The sequence below is a fragment of the Syngnathus floridae genome, chromosome 5, assembly GCF_059516105.1.
Source record: "Syngnathus floridae isolate MCC-2025c chromosome 5, RoL_Sflo_1.0, whole genome shotgun sequence".
Classification (NCBI taxonomy): Eukaryota; Metazoa; Chordata; class Actinopteri; order Syngnathiformes; family Syngnathidae; genus Syngnathus; species Syngnathus floridae.
Genome location: NC_142417.1, coordinates 9148057 through 9161929, shown reverse-complemented (window position 1 = coordinate 9161929; position 13873 = coordinate 9148057). Strand labels below are relative to the sequence as shown.

Below are 13873 nucleotides of genomic sequence, written 5' to 3'. Positions count from 1 at the left end.
ACCGTTCGTTTGTGCTTCGTTTGTGCTAGTTTGTGCTGCAAAAACTTTCGTTTGTGCTGCTACGGTTTCGTAGATATTACACATTTAATTTATAACGATGACGTCACTCAGCCCCCCATTTACTTCCAAATGGAGACAAAATGGTAGTTTGTTTGTGCTGCAAAAACCTTTGTTTGTACTGCTATGGTTTCGTAGATATTGCACAAACGAAAGTTTGTGCCACTGCCGGAAACTAAGACTCCCTCAGACGGCACTGCCTTAAAAACCAACATGAGTGTGTAAAGGATATCACCAAATGGGCTCAGGAAATCTTCAGAAAACCACTAAATACAGTTTGTCACTACATCAGTAAGTGCGTGTTAAAACTCTAGCATGCAAAGCAAAAGCCGTTTATGAATAACAGCCAGAAACGCCGCCGGGTTCTCTGGGCCGGAGCTGCCATTCAAGTGACGTTTTTTTCTTGGACACCGCTGCTTATTTCAGAATGTTCACCAAGCCACATTCTAACCGTGTTACAACGGCATGGCTTCGAAATAAGAGTCCAGGTTCTCCACTGGCCCGCTTGCAGTCCAGCCCTGTCTCCCATTGAAAATGTGTGGCACATTATGAAGTGTAAAATAAGACAGGGAAGACCCCTGACTGTTGAACAACTGAAGTGGTTCATCAAGCAAGGATTTTCAAATTATTGTATTTTGTTTTTATTTACATTTTACACAATTTCCCAACTTCAACCAAATCCGGTTTGTAAATACACAACTTTAAAAACAGAAACAAGTCAGTGGTCAACAAAGAATCACATTTAACACTCGACCTAATGACCAACACCATTACACCAATAGTGATGCTTCATCATTTTTGTTTCCTCCAACAAGTGTAAAAGACTGTCACAAAGTAACACCATCACAGTAATCCAGAAGGTAAACTATCAAAATAGTAACACAATGTGTGCTGTCCAATAAAATTCTACAAGTTCTACAAATTGCATGAGAACAATTGGTAATGTCAGTTTTTTGAGGTGCTATATTAATTGATGTATTGTATTGTCTGGGAAGAAAGTTATATTTTGTCCCTAAAAAATACAAATACTATAATGAACTATTATATCAGTGGGTAAACAGCTGTCAGTACCTTGACACTACTAAACCAGCTAATAAATCAACGCCTACAGTCAACTGAAATGTCTAAAATCAAAGATTCCATAAAAAAAAAAAAGAGACCTCATATTGAGCCATATGTACAATATCCACACTAAAATAGATGCGAAAATAACAATCCAGTTCTGTACAAAACAGTTTTTAAGGTCATAGTGTCTCAACAAGCCCTTTTTGAAAACTAAAAGCAGCAGGTAATGTACAGTATATGGAATACATGACTTGGGTGACAGTTTGGCAAACAAAATGTGAGAAACTGCTACAAAAATGTAAAAAGTGCAAACATCGAGCAACAACCTTGCATGGAATTTAATGAGTGGTCCGTCCCCCTTGCCTGCATAAGTGGTGGAAGGAGGGATCCCTCTGCTGGGCAAACTGATCACTGAATTTCCTAAACAATGGCAGAAACGCCAAGTGTTGTAAAAACCTGACTCATCAAATGCGGTGGAGTTTGTGTTTGGAACCAGACCGCGATCGAGCTGCTTATTGCATTTCTGCGCCGTAAACATTAGAAGAAGAACTACGTGCATTAAATGCATGTGTCATAAGTAACGACGGGATGTTTTTCCTCTCGCTGTTCCGTGTTATTGGTGCAGCAGGTCACACATGGCTCGAGAAGAAGGGCCAGTCCTAAGTACCGTTGTCTGACGTCCCGGAGCAGTCCGAGGGGGCCGCTTTGGGGGATTGGGGCTCATCTGGGCTCGGCGCCGGGGAGGAACTGTCTTTGGGCCAGTGGAGTCGACTCAGACTCTGATGGAGTTCATCTAATTCGGATGGGAGAGGGATGCCCAGCTCCTGGTTGAGGGACAGAGCTTTGAAGCAGTCCTCCAACTTTTGGAAAGGAGGACTAGAAAGGAGAGTAAAACATTAGCCCATGGATTACTGTACATATATTGTTTTCTTATGACGGATGATTTCAGACGGTGTCTCACCGGTTGTCTGGTGTGAGGTCGCAGCACGCCACAGCCAGCGGGAAAAACGCTGGTGGACAGTCTTCAGGGAGGAACTTCTCCACAAACTTTCCCACATTAAGACCAAAGTCCAGGGTTCTGGGTAGACATTCTGGATCTGCGTAGACCTTTCCGATGATCTGGGTGACAGGATAGGCGGGTGAGGGTCCAAAATTGATAAGTTTTAATTTAACTCAAACCAGGGCAACATTTAATTTCATTCTGTCAGTCCTCACCTCACAAAGAACAATTCCATAGGAGAAAATGTCCACCTTCTCATCATAGCGTTTACCTGAAACCAAAGCAATTGTGGGATTGAGCAACCTCTCTCAGACACCAAAGCACTGATTTGTTACAGAACTCACCATTAAGCATCTCCGGGGCCATCCAGTAGGGATTTCCAACCACGGTATACCTTTTTTTCCGGTCACTACGGCGGAACAGCCTCTTCTTGGTGGAGTTCTTTTCAGGTGACGGCTTCACTTTCTCTTCTATGATGAGTCGGGAGAGTCCGAAGTCAGCGACGACCACAGTGTTGTCCTGTTGACAGATTCATTTAGAGTCCAATGTGGTTGAACTTGGGAATTTGTGAGTGGAATGTGCTTCCAATACTTTGGCACCTACCAGTTTAACCAGGCAATTGTGAGAGTTGAGGTCTCGGTGGATGATGCTCATAGAATGAAGGTAGGACTGAAAGAAAAAGATATTTTGGGGAAAAATGAAGACTGAAAAAAACTTGCACAAAAATGCACATGGAAATATTGCACTGGACCTTCATTACAATAAGTGCCTGTAAAATGCACACAGCCGACTCACCATGCCAGACGCGATGCTCTTTGCGAAGCTCACCCTTTGCTCCCATGGAAACGGATCCTGTTAAGAAAAAAAGTAAGACAAATATGAATGGAAATATAATTGCGAGGGCTTAGCAAAGAAAAGTTTGAACATCAATAGGACATTTTCATCACGACAGAAAACTTGCTGTCATCTTGGCCAGCCCACTCCAGCCTCCGACACTGATGTTTTTTGTTTTTTTTAATTCCTTGCAATTTAAAATACAATTACTTTTTGAAGGTCCACTCCCCATGTATTTTGGACAAATTCAAGCAATGTATTACAAAAAAAAATAGATTTACTGTACATTCACAGAATTCTTCTAGTGTGGCAAAAATATAAAAAAAGTCTAAAATAATAATGCAAACTAAACTGTGGCTTTGTTACTTTAATTTTTCATGTTTCTTTAAACAATGTAAACACTTGATTAGTCTAAACTCACAGTGTCTCTGATGAAGTCCTTGAGGGTCCCTCCTTCGATGAACTCCGTAATCAAATTGAGTCTCTTGTCCTTGTACAGTACGCCGATGAACTTGAGGACATGAGGATGGTCCAAGCTCCGCATGACTTTCACCTAAAGATTAGTAAGGAAAAAGAAAAAAAGGTGAAGATGATCTCAGTCAGCTAATAGTGAACTTTGACCCAGGAGGAAACAAACATTAAATGTCCAAATAAATTCTTTATAACAAGAGCGGAAATAATGTTCTGCATGCAGCAGAAAACAAAGACATCATTGTTGGAACATGTGGAGCTCTTTTTGTAGAAGACGGGGAAAAAAACTACAGGTTGGCACAATGGACTGTTTTGTTTGTGAGGAAGCGCAGGTCTCCTGCAACTCATTACCTCCTTGAGGAAAGTTTTCTGGGTCTCCTCATCACAGCGAAGCAGCTCCTTCATCACCATCACTTCTCCTGTGGCTTTATGAGTCACCTGCCAGTCCAGCAAAAGAAAACAAGTGCTTGCAACTTCACGATAGTCAAAGGAGGAATCGGTCATTAGGAGAGAAGAGACGGAGGTGGCACCTTGATGGCCTGTCCAAAGAAGCCCTTTCCCAAAACCTCGCCGTGAATGAGGTCGCATGGCCTGAAGATGCGATGAGAGCAGCTACTGGACGACCTCAAAGACTCAGAGCGTCCGAGGTCTCGGGTAATGAAAAGATGCTCATTGGGGGAATTCGGCCCGGGGGACTTGCATATGCTGTTACTCCGTCTGAAATGGACAACATGGTCACTTACATCAACCATAAGGTTGTAGTTTTCCCAAGACAAACCTCAATGATCTCCTCTTCAATGTGCTGTGGTCCAAGTCAGTCCTCTCCAGGACCGCATTTGGTGGCGAGGACAGGCGCATGCGGGAGGTCGCCGGGACTCCCAGGTCGTTCCTGGACGATTCCAGTCGGAGCCGATCCAAACGTTGCCTCACCGGGTCATACTCGAGAAGCAGCTGTAACGTTTGACTGGTGCGATGAATGAGGTCATCAACCTAAACAAAACAACAGGTGCCTCAACATTTAGATTTGATCATTTATTCTTATAAAGATAGAATTTGTTGCTTGTATTTTAAAATAAAAAAAACATGGTAAGAGGACCTTGGAAAAAATAATCTCATATTGAATCGCAATCATACTATCGGGTGGGGGGGAGCACAAACGCTAAATATGTCTGTAGCTAAAAATTTCTTCTCATGCTGCGTGACCGCAAATTCTTCGAGTTCATTGCACATAAACAGAGAACCACTGTACTTGTTAAACCGATACGTCACCGGCGTTGTCAATTAAAACTGAGAATCAAACACCAGTGAGAGAAATGTTTGTCTGTGATAATGGTGTGACAGTGAGGCTTTGAGAACACAAAGTCTCTAAAGTACTGCAGCTCTTTCTCATAGCACCCTCTCCCTGCTGAAGAATGTACCAACGATCACAGAATGATTGGAATGGCAAAACTGCCACGTGCAGTTGATACACTAAAAGGGCAGAAAGAATTTCTGCGGGAGGTGAGATGAAACCATAACACTCATTAGAATGTGCGTCAAGCCTCAGTGAATCTTTTTGGGATGGGCAAATGTGCAAAGTCACCTCTTCCTCCAGCAGTGCCCCCACCGGAACACCATTAATCTCAAGGATCCTGTCTCCAACGTGGATCGCATTCCGCACCTCGGGACTAATGAGCATCCCTCTGACCCTGGTGGGAATAAAATGTCACGTATAAGCACATCTGGCTATGATGGAAATAAATAAATCAATAATGCTGATCAGAAATTCAGTGAAAATGTTTTCTGTGCAGAATGCGTGCACCCAATCCGAGCGCCACTCACTCTTTGACTTGGACGCTGGCCAAACCGTTGACGTCCCGCAGCACCGACACGGAGAAGCCTCTCTTGCCGTTGGCGGCGGAGGGCATTGAGATGAGCGTCACTGTATGGGGGTGGGAGTCCAGGACGGAATCATGCGTGCGCTTTTCCAACATGGGCGTGAGGATCACCTGCTTGTAGCACTTCCCACTGCGTGCAAAAGCAGAGGGGGGTGAGATTACATGCGCCGACAGGCTGCCGTTTCAAGTTGCAGCACTCAAAGGAGCGACACCAATGAAGTCATGGAAAATAACTACGATTGAAGAAGACAACTTTGAATTGAATCCATTCTTAGGAAACCACAAAGAGATTACGAAATATTGTCGTACAATAGAAATGACGGGTTAAGGGTTGGGCTGCTTCCTCCGTGACCTGACCTTGTTTAAGTGGAGGATGGATGGATGAAAAATTCAATTGTACTTTTACAGAAGCTTTACTTTGATGTCATGCATATTTTACCACTGAAAACGTCATATTCATTTAAACTACTAATAATCTACCAACACCTTTACCATTGCTACTCTAGGTTTTGTTCAAAGAAACTTTATCCAACCAAGACAAATTCACTGTATTGGAAAAAAAAAAAAACACAGCAAAGAAGAACTGTCAAATTAAAAATACTGAAAATTAAAAAATAAAAAAAGTGGGTTTATATTCCAATGCAGTTGTAAGATCAAGAATAAGGTAAAAGCATTACATTGAGTTTTTTTTATATATTATGGCCCTTTTGAATATTAAATATTAGAAACGACACTTACCAGTAGAGTTTAGAGCGCTCCACTAAAGCGTAGGTATCCCGGTCCTCAATCACCACCTTGCAGCTGAGACACACAAAGCACTCAGGGTGATACTTGTGTTCTCCAGCCACCTGGAATAACAAACACAAGTGGTTGAATTTTTTTTGCCGCCTTGTGTTTTTGTTTTTCCCCTTCCCAATAAAAGAATGGTCTTGGCACTTCTTGCCGTCAGTGCCGACACAAGGCACAACACCTGCTTCTGTTTCAGCCAGTCTGGAATCTGCTATGATGTCACCGACACGTGAACAACTGAGACGCTCCGTCTCGTTTTTCAACACCTGAAAGCGGTGGGTCGCATGCAGAATCTTGTTGACGCTTTTATCTTTCTGGAAGATGCTGCGCCCCTTGTTGCTCTTTGCGCTCATGCAAGATGAGCTCATGTCTCAGGATGAAATATGGTTGCTAAAGGGTAATGTTGAGACTTGAGCAAAGCAGAAAGTAGCTGTCATTTCATCCTGAGTTTTTTCTCAACCAGCGGCAGGCAGCACCTACTAAAATTTGCGCTGGGCCTGATTGACGAAGATCCCAAACGCTCTGGTACTAAATCACATGTTCACTTGCGTGTGCTGTTCACAGCAGGATTAGTGATTTAGCAGGATTTCACTTAGTAAAAAAAGTGATGGAGAGCACTGTATTGAAAAAAAAAGAAAGTTTTGCATTTTAAAGATTTGAGTTTTAACTGGGGAGATCACTGCAGGCGCAAATGAGGTTGAAAGCAATGAAAAGAATTTCATCATAGATCATATAGCATGACAGGCTCCAAGTTAGCGCTAAAATCTTTTTTGTTTGTGGTGTTTCAAAATTATTCACCTGAGAGAAAAAAAGCTTTTCTCCTTTGTCATTGCTCCTTTTTGCTTCCACCTTCTCAACATGGTTATTTATGCATATCACTGCAGTTTGCACCCGACTTTCAGACGCGCTATTACAAGACGCAAAAACATCCATCGCAATATGTCTGGAGTTTGATTAATCACGCCGCAGGTGAAACACTAATCTATTAGCGTATAATCCTCTCAGACTGTGCAAAATAAACTGCTGGCCAATTTTGCACACTTGGCACACGCTAGACTGGGTGTGCCCAGCTTCCATTCCATCTGTTTGTGTGTACAATCAAGTTTCCTCCAGCCTTATTAGAAGTTTTTTTTCCCCATCAAATTTTACTACAGCTTATTAAAATATATTTAAAATACAAAGAGTTGAGAGTACAGTCGTGAGTCAGTATCAAGAGGATGATGTCAGCATGACAAGTATGACATTTCACTCATTTGTTTGTGACTCACTTGCCAAGAAAATGAGGCTGCACTCACAATCCGCCTCAGGGATCACAACAACTTGAACACTGAGAGGCTTTGATAAGATAAAAAAAAGAAAAAAGAAGCTAATTCTAGATTTGACTAAATAATAAACTATATTAGCACAGTGGTTTCAGTGGTTGGAAGCAACATTACCTTAAGATCGGATTCTGTGTACTGCAAGAAATGTCTTTTTTCCCTTATTTGTCATTACTCATTTTAATGCATGGTGCCCGAGCCTATCCTAGCTATTATGTTCTACCCACTATTGAGTAAAACATCCCTAGCCAATACAAATAGAGAAAGAAACACCAGTATACTTAACTATCACAAACAAGGCCGTGAGCTAAATTTCATTTGGATACCCTGCAAGTCGCCAAACAAAAATAAAGAGCTCCAAATGCTTTTTTGTTGACTTTACCGTGCTGCTGCTTCACTACAGAAGACTGAACACGAGGTGGGGCCCCCCCGAAGCACGATCTGAGTGCTGCTGGAGTAGGTCAACTGTGGAGAACTTTTGGTCGAGAATGAGGCCTCAAGGGGGAAGCTGGTTCGCAAATGAGGTTGGCTGATGGCTGCCATGTTGGGCTGCGGCCGATGTAAAACTAGCAGTCGTCTGTAAACGTAATCACCGCAAAAGCATACACTCTCTTGACTTGTAATGTGTGTTCCAGAAAACTGGAACACACCGTGCTTTGACACACTCTGTGGGCATTCTGGTATTATCTAATTAGAGAGGGGGGTGGGGGGGTTGGCTCTAGTTTGATGGCAGCAAAGCACACTGGAAGGGGCAGTGTATTAGTCTACACATACAGTTTGCCTTTTATAAAATAAGTAGCAGAAGCGGTAACAAAAATGCAAGTAATACAAAGAAAGCATTTCAAGATGGCCTCTTATTTCTCAACTCAAATTTGAGAGTACTTGAACAAATCACAGCTGTAATAAAATGCTGTACACACAACATTTCTAATAATTAAATACTTTTAGGGTTTGTTGCTAATGTCTTGTGACTTTAAATGAAAATGTTTCCAAAACTTCTCATATTGCAACTTAAATTAGGCATCACATTTTTGTCACTTTTGCAACCACTTGTTTGCAACAAAACATTCAACATTATTTTATGTTAAAATAAAGATGTTTTTCAATGAAAACATGCAAGCATCAAGCGTCATCAAGTGACAATAACACAACGGCAGTTTGTATATATGCTAATCTTACAGGCATTAAATCCAATATTAGATATCATCAAATCACATGGATGTAGTAAGGCAGTACACAGATTGTGTCAGGTTTACCATTGCGGGTCCGGTCATGAGCAGAGCACATCCGTGACACAGTTCTCCAAACCTCTCCCAGTAGTGTTTGCGACAGTACAACTTGCCATCCTTCTCATAATACCAGTTTGTCAGGTGGTCACAGCACACAGAGCACCTAGGAGGACAGAAACAGGTTGCGTAAACCTTTTGGTTTTGTCTGAAATTGCCTTAAAAGACCAATTAGTGAATGAAATGCAAAAAGTGTGACGGTGGAAAGAGCTGCTGCAATTTGGGGCCTTCAAACTTTGATGGCTGACATACCAAAGTTTTATAGTGTGTTAAGTTGATAAGGGGGTCCCCGGTTGTTGACGTGAGAGAGATTTCAGGTCAGCAAGGTCAGTGAAACCAACAGGTTGTTTATAGAGCACCTCTTATCTGGGTTACCACATTAGCCTTTTGCTCCGAAGTGTGAATCTTTTGTAATCCAGGAGAACTGCAACCTCAGTAGTACTGCAGTATCGCAAGCCAGGTTTCAAATAAAACAATTAATGCCACATTACATAAAAATTAAGGTGTGGAAGTTGCAAATTACGGTTAATTCATCTGATTGTACCCATAATGTCACCAGGAAGGGTGTAGGCTGGAGGAAGAGGACATTTTGAACCCTTAAGTTTAGGGCAAAAAATATTCAAAAAGCAGACCAGTGCAAACAGGGACGCAGCTGCAGGTTGTGAACATTCACCAAACGAGATTTACAGGTTAAGCAAAACTGGGCAGTGGCTTTGAATGCCGGAGGACAATCGACTGCGGAGCGCTCTGATAAGGTTACTGAAGGGCTGCTTATTGAAATTGTTTTACACATTGCTCATCCTCAAACTAATCTATTTGCATTTATGTCAGCATCAGGAAATTCGGTTTTGCAAAACTATGATGAAACTTGTTCTATCCTTAAAATTGATATAACAGCTATGGATCCATTCAACGGGTGTGGTCTGAGAACAATTTTAGAAGAAAAAAAAATAAAAACTCACGACCAACTGGTATCATATAACATTAATTATTATCCTTTATGACACTTAAAGCCCATTGAAAGGTCCTTCAATCCGTACTGATAACAGGAAGGTGTTCAGAACAAACTCAGGTGGTTCTCCAACGAACAATGTAACAGCCCCAGCCTATAAAAACACAGCAAAGTAAACATTCCCGATTTCCTTGAAGCTGCATTCCTGCCTGCCCGAGTATATTCTTTTGTTTGGAGCATGGCGTGGTAGGTTGCACGACCTTTAGTTGTGACGTTCTTTGAGGGGAGTGTTTCACCTTTCATGGAATCGTTATCTCAGGGTGTGGGATTGTTGCAATTTTTCTCCAGTACATGATGAGTGATAAAATTATGTTTCTATTCATATGACAGAAAATGCAATGTAATCCCGGTGGGTGTAGTGACCTTTGATTTCAATTTATGACCAAAATATCTGACAAGGTCATTCAACGATAAAGTCGAGTCTAACAATAAAATGAAGTTGGCAAGATTGAAGCTTTTAAAGTTGTCAACTCAAGCACTTTAGTCTGGTGTTAGCTGTTCCAGCTCGAGGCTCCTGACCAAGCTCTGTCTGCTGCCTGAGGGCCCAAGTCAGAAAGACCTAGACTTTGGGGGCTAATTCCCCATTTTCCCTCCACTGCCAAAATAAGTGGACACAACTCAGGTTGCGGTTCTCTCTGTAGATCCACATTCTTTATTGTTTACGTGCACACATATGGCTACACTTAGGATGAGCCAGCGGTAAAATCAGCCAGTGGCGGGCGGCTTTGCGCAAGCACGATTTATTTGCAGTCTGTGTCACACGGTCTGAAGCTCACTCGCCCTCTTTAAAGGGTGCGCAGAGCACAATATAAACTTGGAAAGATACCTGAAACTTGAAAAGTAAATACTGTACTTGTTGACTTTTATGTGTTTGATGAATGTAAATAGTCACAATGGATGTGTCTAGTTGAATACACATCTTAATCAGGGGTGTCAAAAACTATTTTGTCACAGGCCACATTGTGGTTATGTTTTCCTAGTTTTGAAGTCAAACAAAATATCAGCCTTGTTCAACTCATTTAAAAAGTGATTTGGTAAAGGAAAATGGTTACAATATCATTACATTATCTAAATTTAAATCAAGTTGCAATTTTGGTAGACTTTGGAAAGACGCACAAAGCGGATGAGAAACATGATTTCCTTTTGGGGGTTATATAAAATGATGTGGTGGGCCGAATCTGGCCCTGGGCCTTACATTTGACATCGTTGGTGTAACTAAAACAGTCAATGAAAGGAAACTGGAGAACTAAGAGAGACACAAACATAGGAAGAAGAACATCTCAGAAAAGCCCAAACCTTAGCTTTGAAGATTTGTCCAAGCAGAGATTCTGGACCCAGACATTTTTTTTTTAAGGAATGTGAACGCTCTGACAGTCCTACACTTATGATTCCATGCCGGTGTTGTATTGAACACAATATTGCTTTTGAGTGGGTTTGTGCCATGGTGGAGGTCTGATGTATTGCGCAACTTCTCACAGCTCATCTCATGTGGCTCTTCCTTCGATCGCAAACTAATTGAAACGGCAACAATGTCTTTACTGCTCGTAACCAAAAAGTGAATTGCATTTTTCTTTAACTGCCCAATGACCAATCAGTTCGATACAACAGAAAATTGGAACAACATTCCTTTTTTAGGCAGGTTAATTTAGGTCATGACTCTTATGACGGTTACCTCCCACATATTTGCTCAAGAGAAAAAATATCCTATATCGTGCTAAATCCAAACGCGAAAACAGAAAGTTAGACACAAATAACCAAAGAAACATGCAGCTATGAGAATGACAACAAAAACTATTCCACCTATTTTTCCAATGAAAACCAAAAGAACAGGCACGCTTCCTTTGCAGCAAACAAACAAAAGGTTTCACACGGTCGCCGTCTGAGACAGCAGACTCCCATCGCTGAATCGTAGCTGAGGAATGCAGACATAGCGCGGGAGGGTGCTGCTACGTATAGGCCTCAATACTGCCAGGTTGACTGGAACAAAAGTGACATCAGTGAGTAAGAATGTTATACAAGGTGGAGGTGGTCCGTTGGCAGAGTGTGGACAATAGCCATCACGCAAAGCACGCTTAGCTCACTTTGTTATGTCCATCTAATGAGGTTACAAATTTCTGACCAAGTGTGTCATTACTGTCACAATGGTGCCATTCTAACAATCCTGCACATTTAGATAAACAATACTGTATCCACCGCACACATCTGATCTGGCGTTAGTGTAAAATAGCAAAAGTGGAGAAGTTACAGACAGCATGACATCATGGATTAGGATGTAAGTAATGAAGCAGCAGCAGGAGAGTATCAATGGTGAGAGGAACTCAGCCTCTGAAACAAGGACAGGCTCTGTGGACATATGCTCTTGAATAAAAATTTGGCAGGACTGAAATCTGAGGTTGTTTAAGGACAGTGTGGATTCATTTCAGTGTTTTGAGATAACACACACTTTTTTAATTTGGAACACTCAGCTCTCCTCAACAGTCAAAGACAAAGGTTGAAAGTGTAAAAAAAAAAGCCAAATAGGCAACTCAAACATTTTCTTGGATGGTTCGTAGTTTCACACCTAGTGTGAATTGTCTGTGGGTGCGAATGTGACTGAATCTGTGCTCTGCAGTTGGCCGACGACCAGTTCAGGGTGCACCCAGCTCTCCCGTGACCCATGGAGCAAAGAGGTACGGAAAATGGGTGGATGGGTCGATTGGAAAGTCTCCCTGAGACCAAACAAGTTGTCCACAAGATTATAAAGTAAGGATTTTATGAAAGTATAATGTACAAGTATAATTATAAAAGTAAGTATAATAATAATAATAATAATAATAATAATAATAATAATAATAATAATAATAATAATAATAAAAGTATAATTATAAAGTAAATAAAATATAATTGTCAAGAATGCTAAAATTGTATTTTAAACCTTTGTACTTTAAATTTACTGTAGCCTAGAGTTAACAGTTTTTTTTTAATAGTGAAAGTTTCACAGAGTAATTCTTTTACTACAGTTTAGCAGGCAGGTCTTAGAATTTTCTGCTCAGATCTCAGGGGGAATCAGTAACTGTTTGCAAACTGCTTGTTAGGCAATGCTCAATGTCGAACCGCGACCTGTAAATACCACGTTCAACTCCACTTTGTCAATCATTAAAATAAGCACATAGCCCGCATTGCTGAACAGTCTGGACTCAAGCCTGCTGTGCAAGTACAGATTGTCATCAACCATCATGACCAAGTCAATTTGTGTTTAGTCTATTTATGACACAGAAGCTTCTTGGATTATCCTCAAGGCCATTTGCGACTAAACCAAAACAGTGCCTTGTTGACCAAGGATGTGTATTGTGTCAATGTCACCGCAAAACAATCGGTTCATTTCATGCCATTGGCGTATCTCCCCACATGTGCCTTGCAAGATGTGTATGAGAGACTTACTGGAAGCAGGCGCCGTGCCAAATGTCCTGCAAAACCTTCATGCGGAACGGCTCGTGGACTCTCGTTCCACATCCCGCACAGTAGCATTCGTCTGTACCTACAACAAAGAAATCTCATTTTCAAGAAGACTGCTGCGACGTAACACTTGAGTCAATCAAGTCAAGCAATCCTGTGTGAAAAACATTGCAGCTTCGCGCTCGTGTGGTAAGTATAAATAATTGATCGGCATCTTGAACCTGAACTAACTCCTCACCTTCTGTGTCTTCCATCTGCTCACTTAGGCGAGCGTCGTTGTATCCTTTTACACCCGTTGCATTATGCAAAAAGCGATCTCCGTGTAGAATTACGCTCCTCGACTCGTAGCTCCCTGTGAAAAATAAGACTGATATGCAGGATGACTGACGTCATGCTGGCTACAAATTCCTGCGCCTGAAACCGGAAGTGCTCAGGAACAGCACCTGAAAACAGGAGAATACCAGCAGAGTACAACAAAACAACAGTAGTGCCCCCTGCTGTAAAAACGTATAAAGTACACCAACGTAAAATCAGATAGCGACTGAATCCATCCATCCGTCCGCCCGTTATTTGGAGCGCTCATCCTCACGAGGGTCTCGGGCGCCTATTCCAGCTGACTCGGGCTGCAGGCAGCGTACACCCTGAGCTGGTTGCCAGGCAATCGCAGTGCACACACAGACAAAAAAACATTCACAATCACTTCTAAGGGCAATTTAGATTGCCCAAAT

The 13873-nt window shown here is 41.8% G+C and overlaps 1 protein-coding gene across 1 annotated transcript; it reads right to left on the bottom strand.

Moving 5' to 3' along the window:
• Nucleotides 1-674: 674 nt before the first annotated feature.
• limk2 (LIM domain kinase 2) lies at nucleotides 675-13573 on the bottom strand. The gene is made up of 16 exons (XM_088375034.1): nucleotides 13384-13573; nucleotides 13131-13227; nucleotides 8669-8804; nucleotides 6043-6152; nucleotides 5249-5434; nucleotides 5010-5115; nucleotides 4206-4417; nucleotides 3958-4144; nucleotides 3779-3865; nucleotides 3378-3509; nucleotides 2918-2974; nucleotides 2726-2791; nucleotides 2467-2641; nucleotides 2338-2393; nucleotides 2084-2241; nucleotides 675-1998 (listed from the first exon to the last, which is right to left on the bottom strand). Exons 1-16 carry the CDS (start codon nucleotides 13397-13399, stop codon nucleotides 1782-1784), a joined length of 1998 nt encoding a protein of 665 aa, XP_088231160.1. The 5' UTR covers nucleotides 13400-13573; the 3' UTR covers nucleotides 675-1781.
• Nucleotides 13574-13873: the final 300 nt, after the last annotated feature.

Coding starts and splice junctions, on each gene's coding strand:
- limk2 (XM_088375034.1), bottom strand. Junction 3,866..3,957: donor TCTTTGGACAGGCCATCAAG/GTGCCACCTCCG, acceptor CTGGACTGGCAG/GTGACTCATAAAGCCACAGG. Junction 2,792..2,917: donor AGAGCATCGCGTCTGGCATG/GTGAGTCGGCTG, acceptor TTTTTCTTTCAG/TCCTACCTTCATTCTATGAG.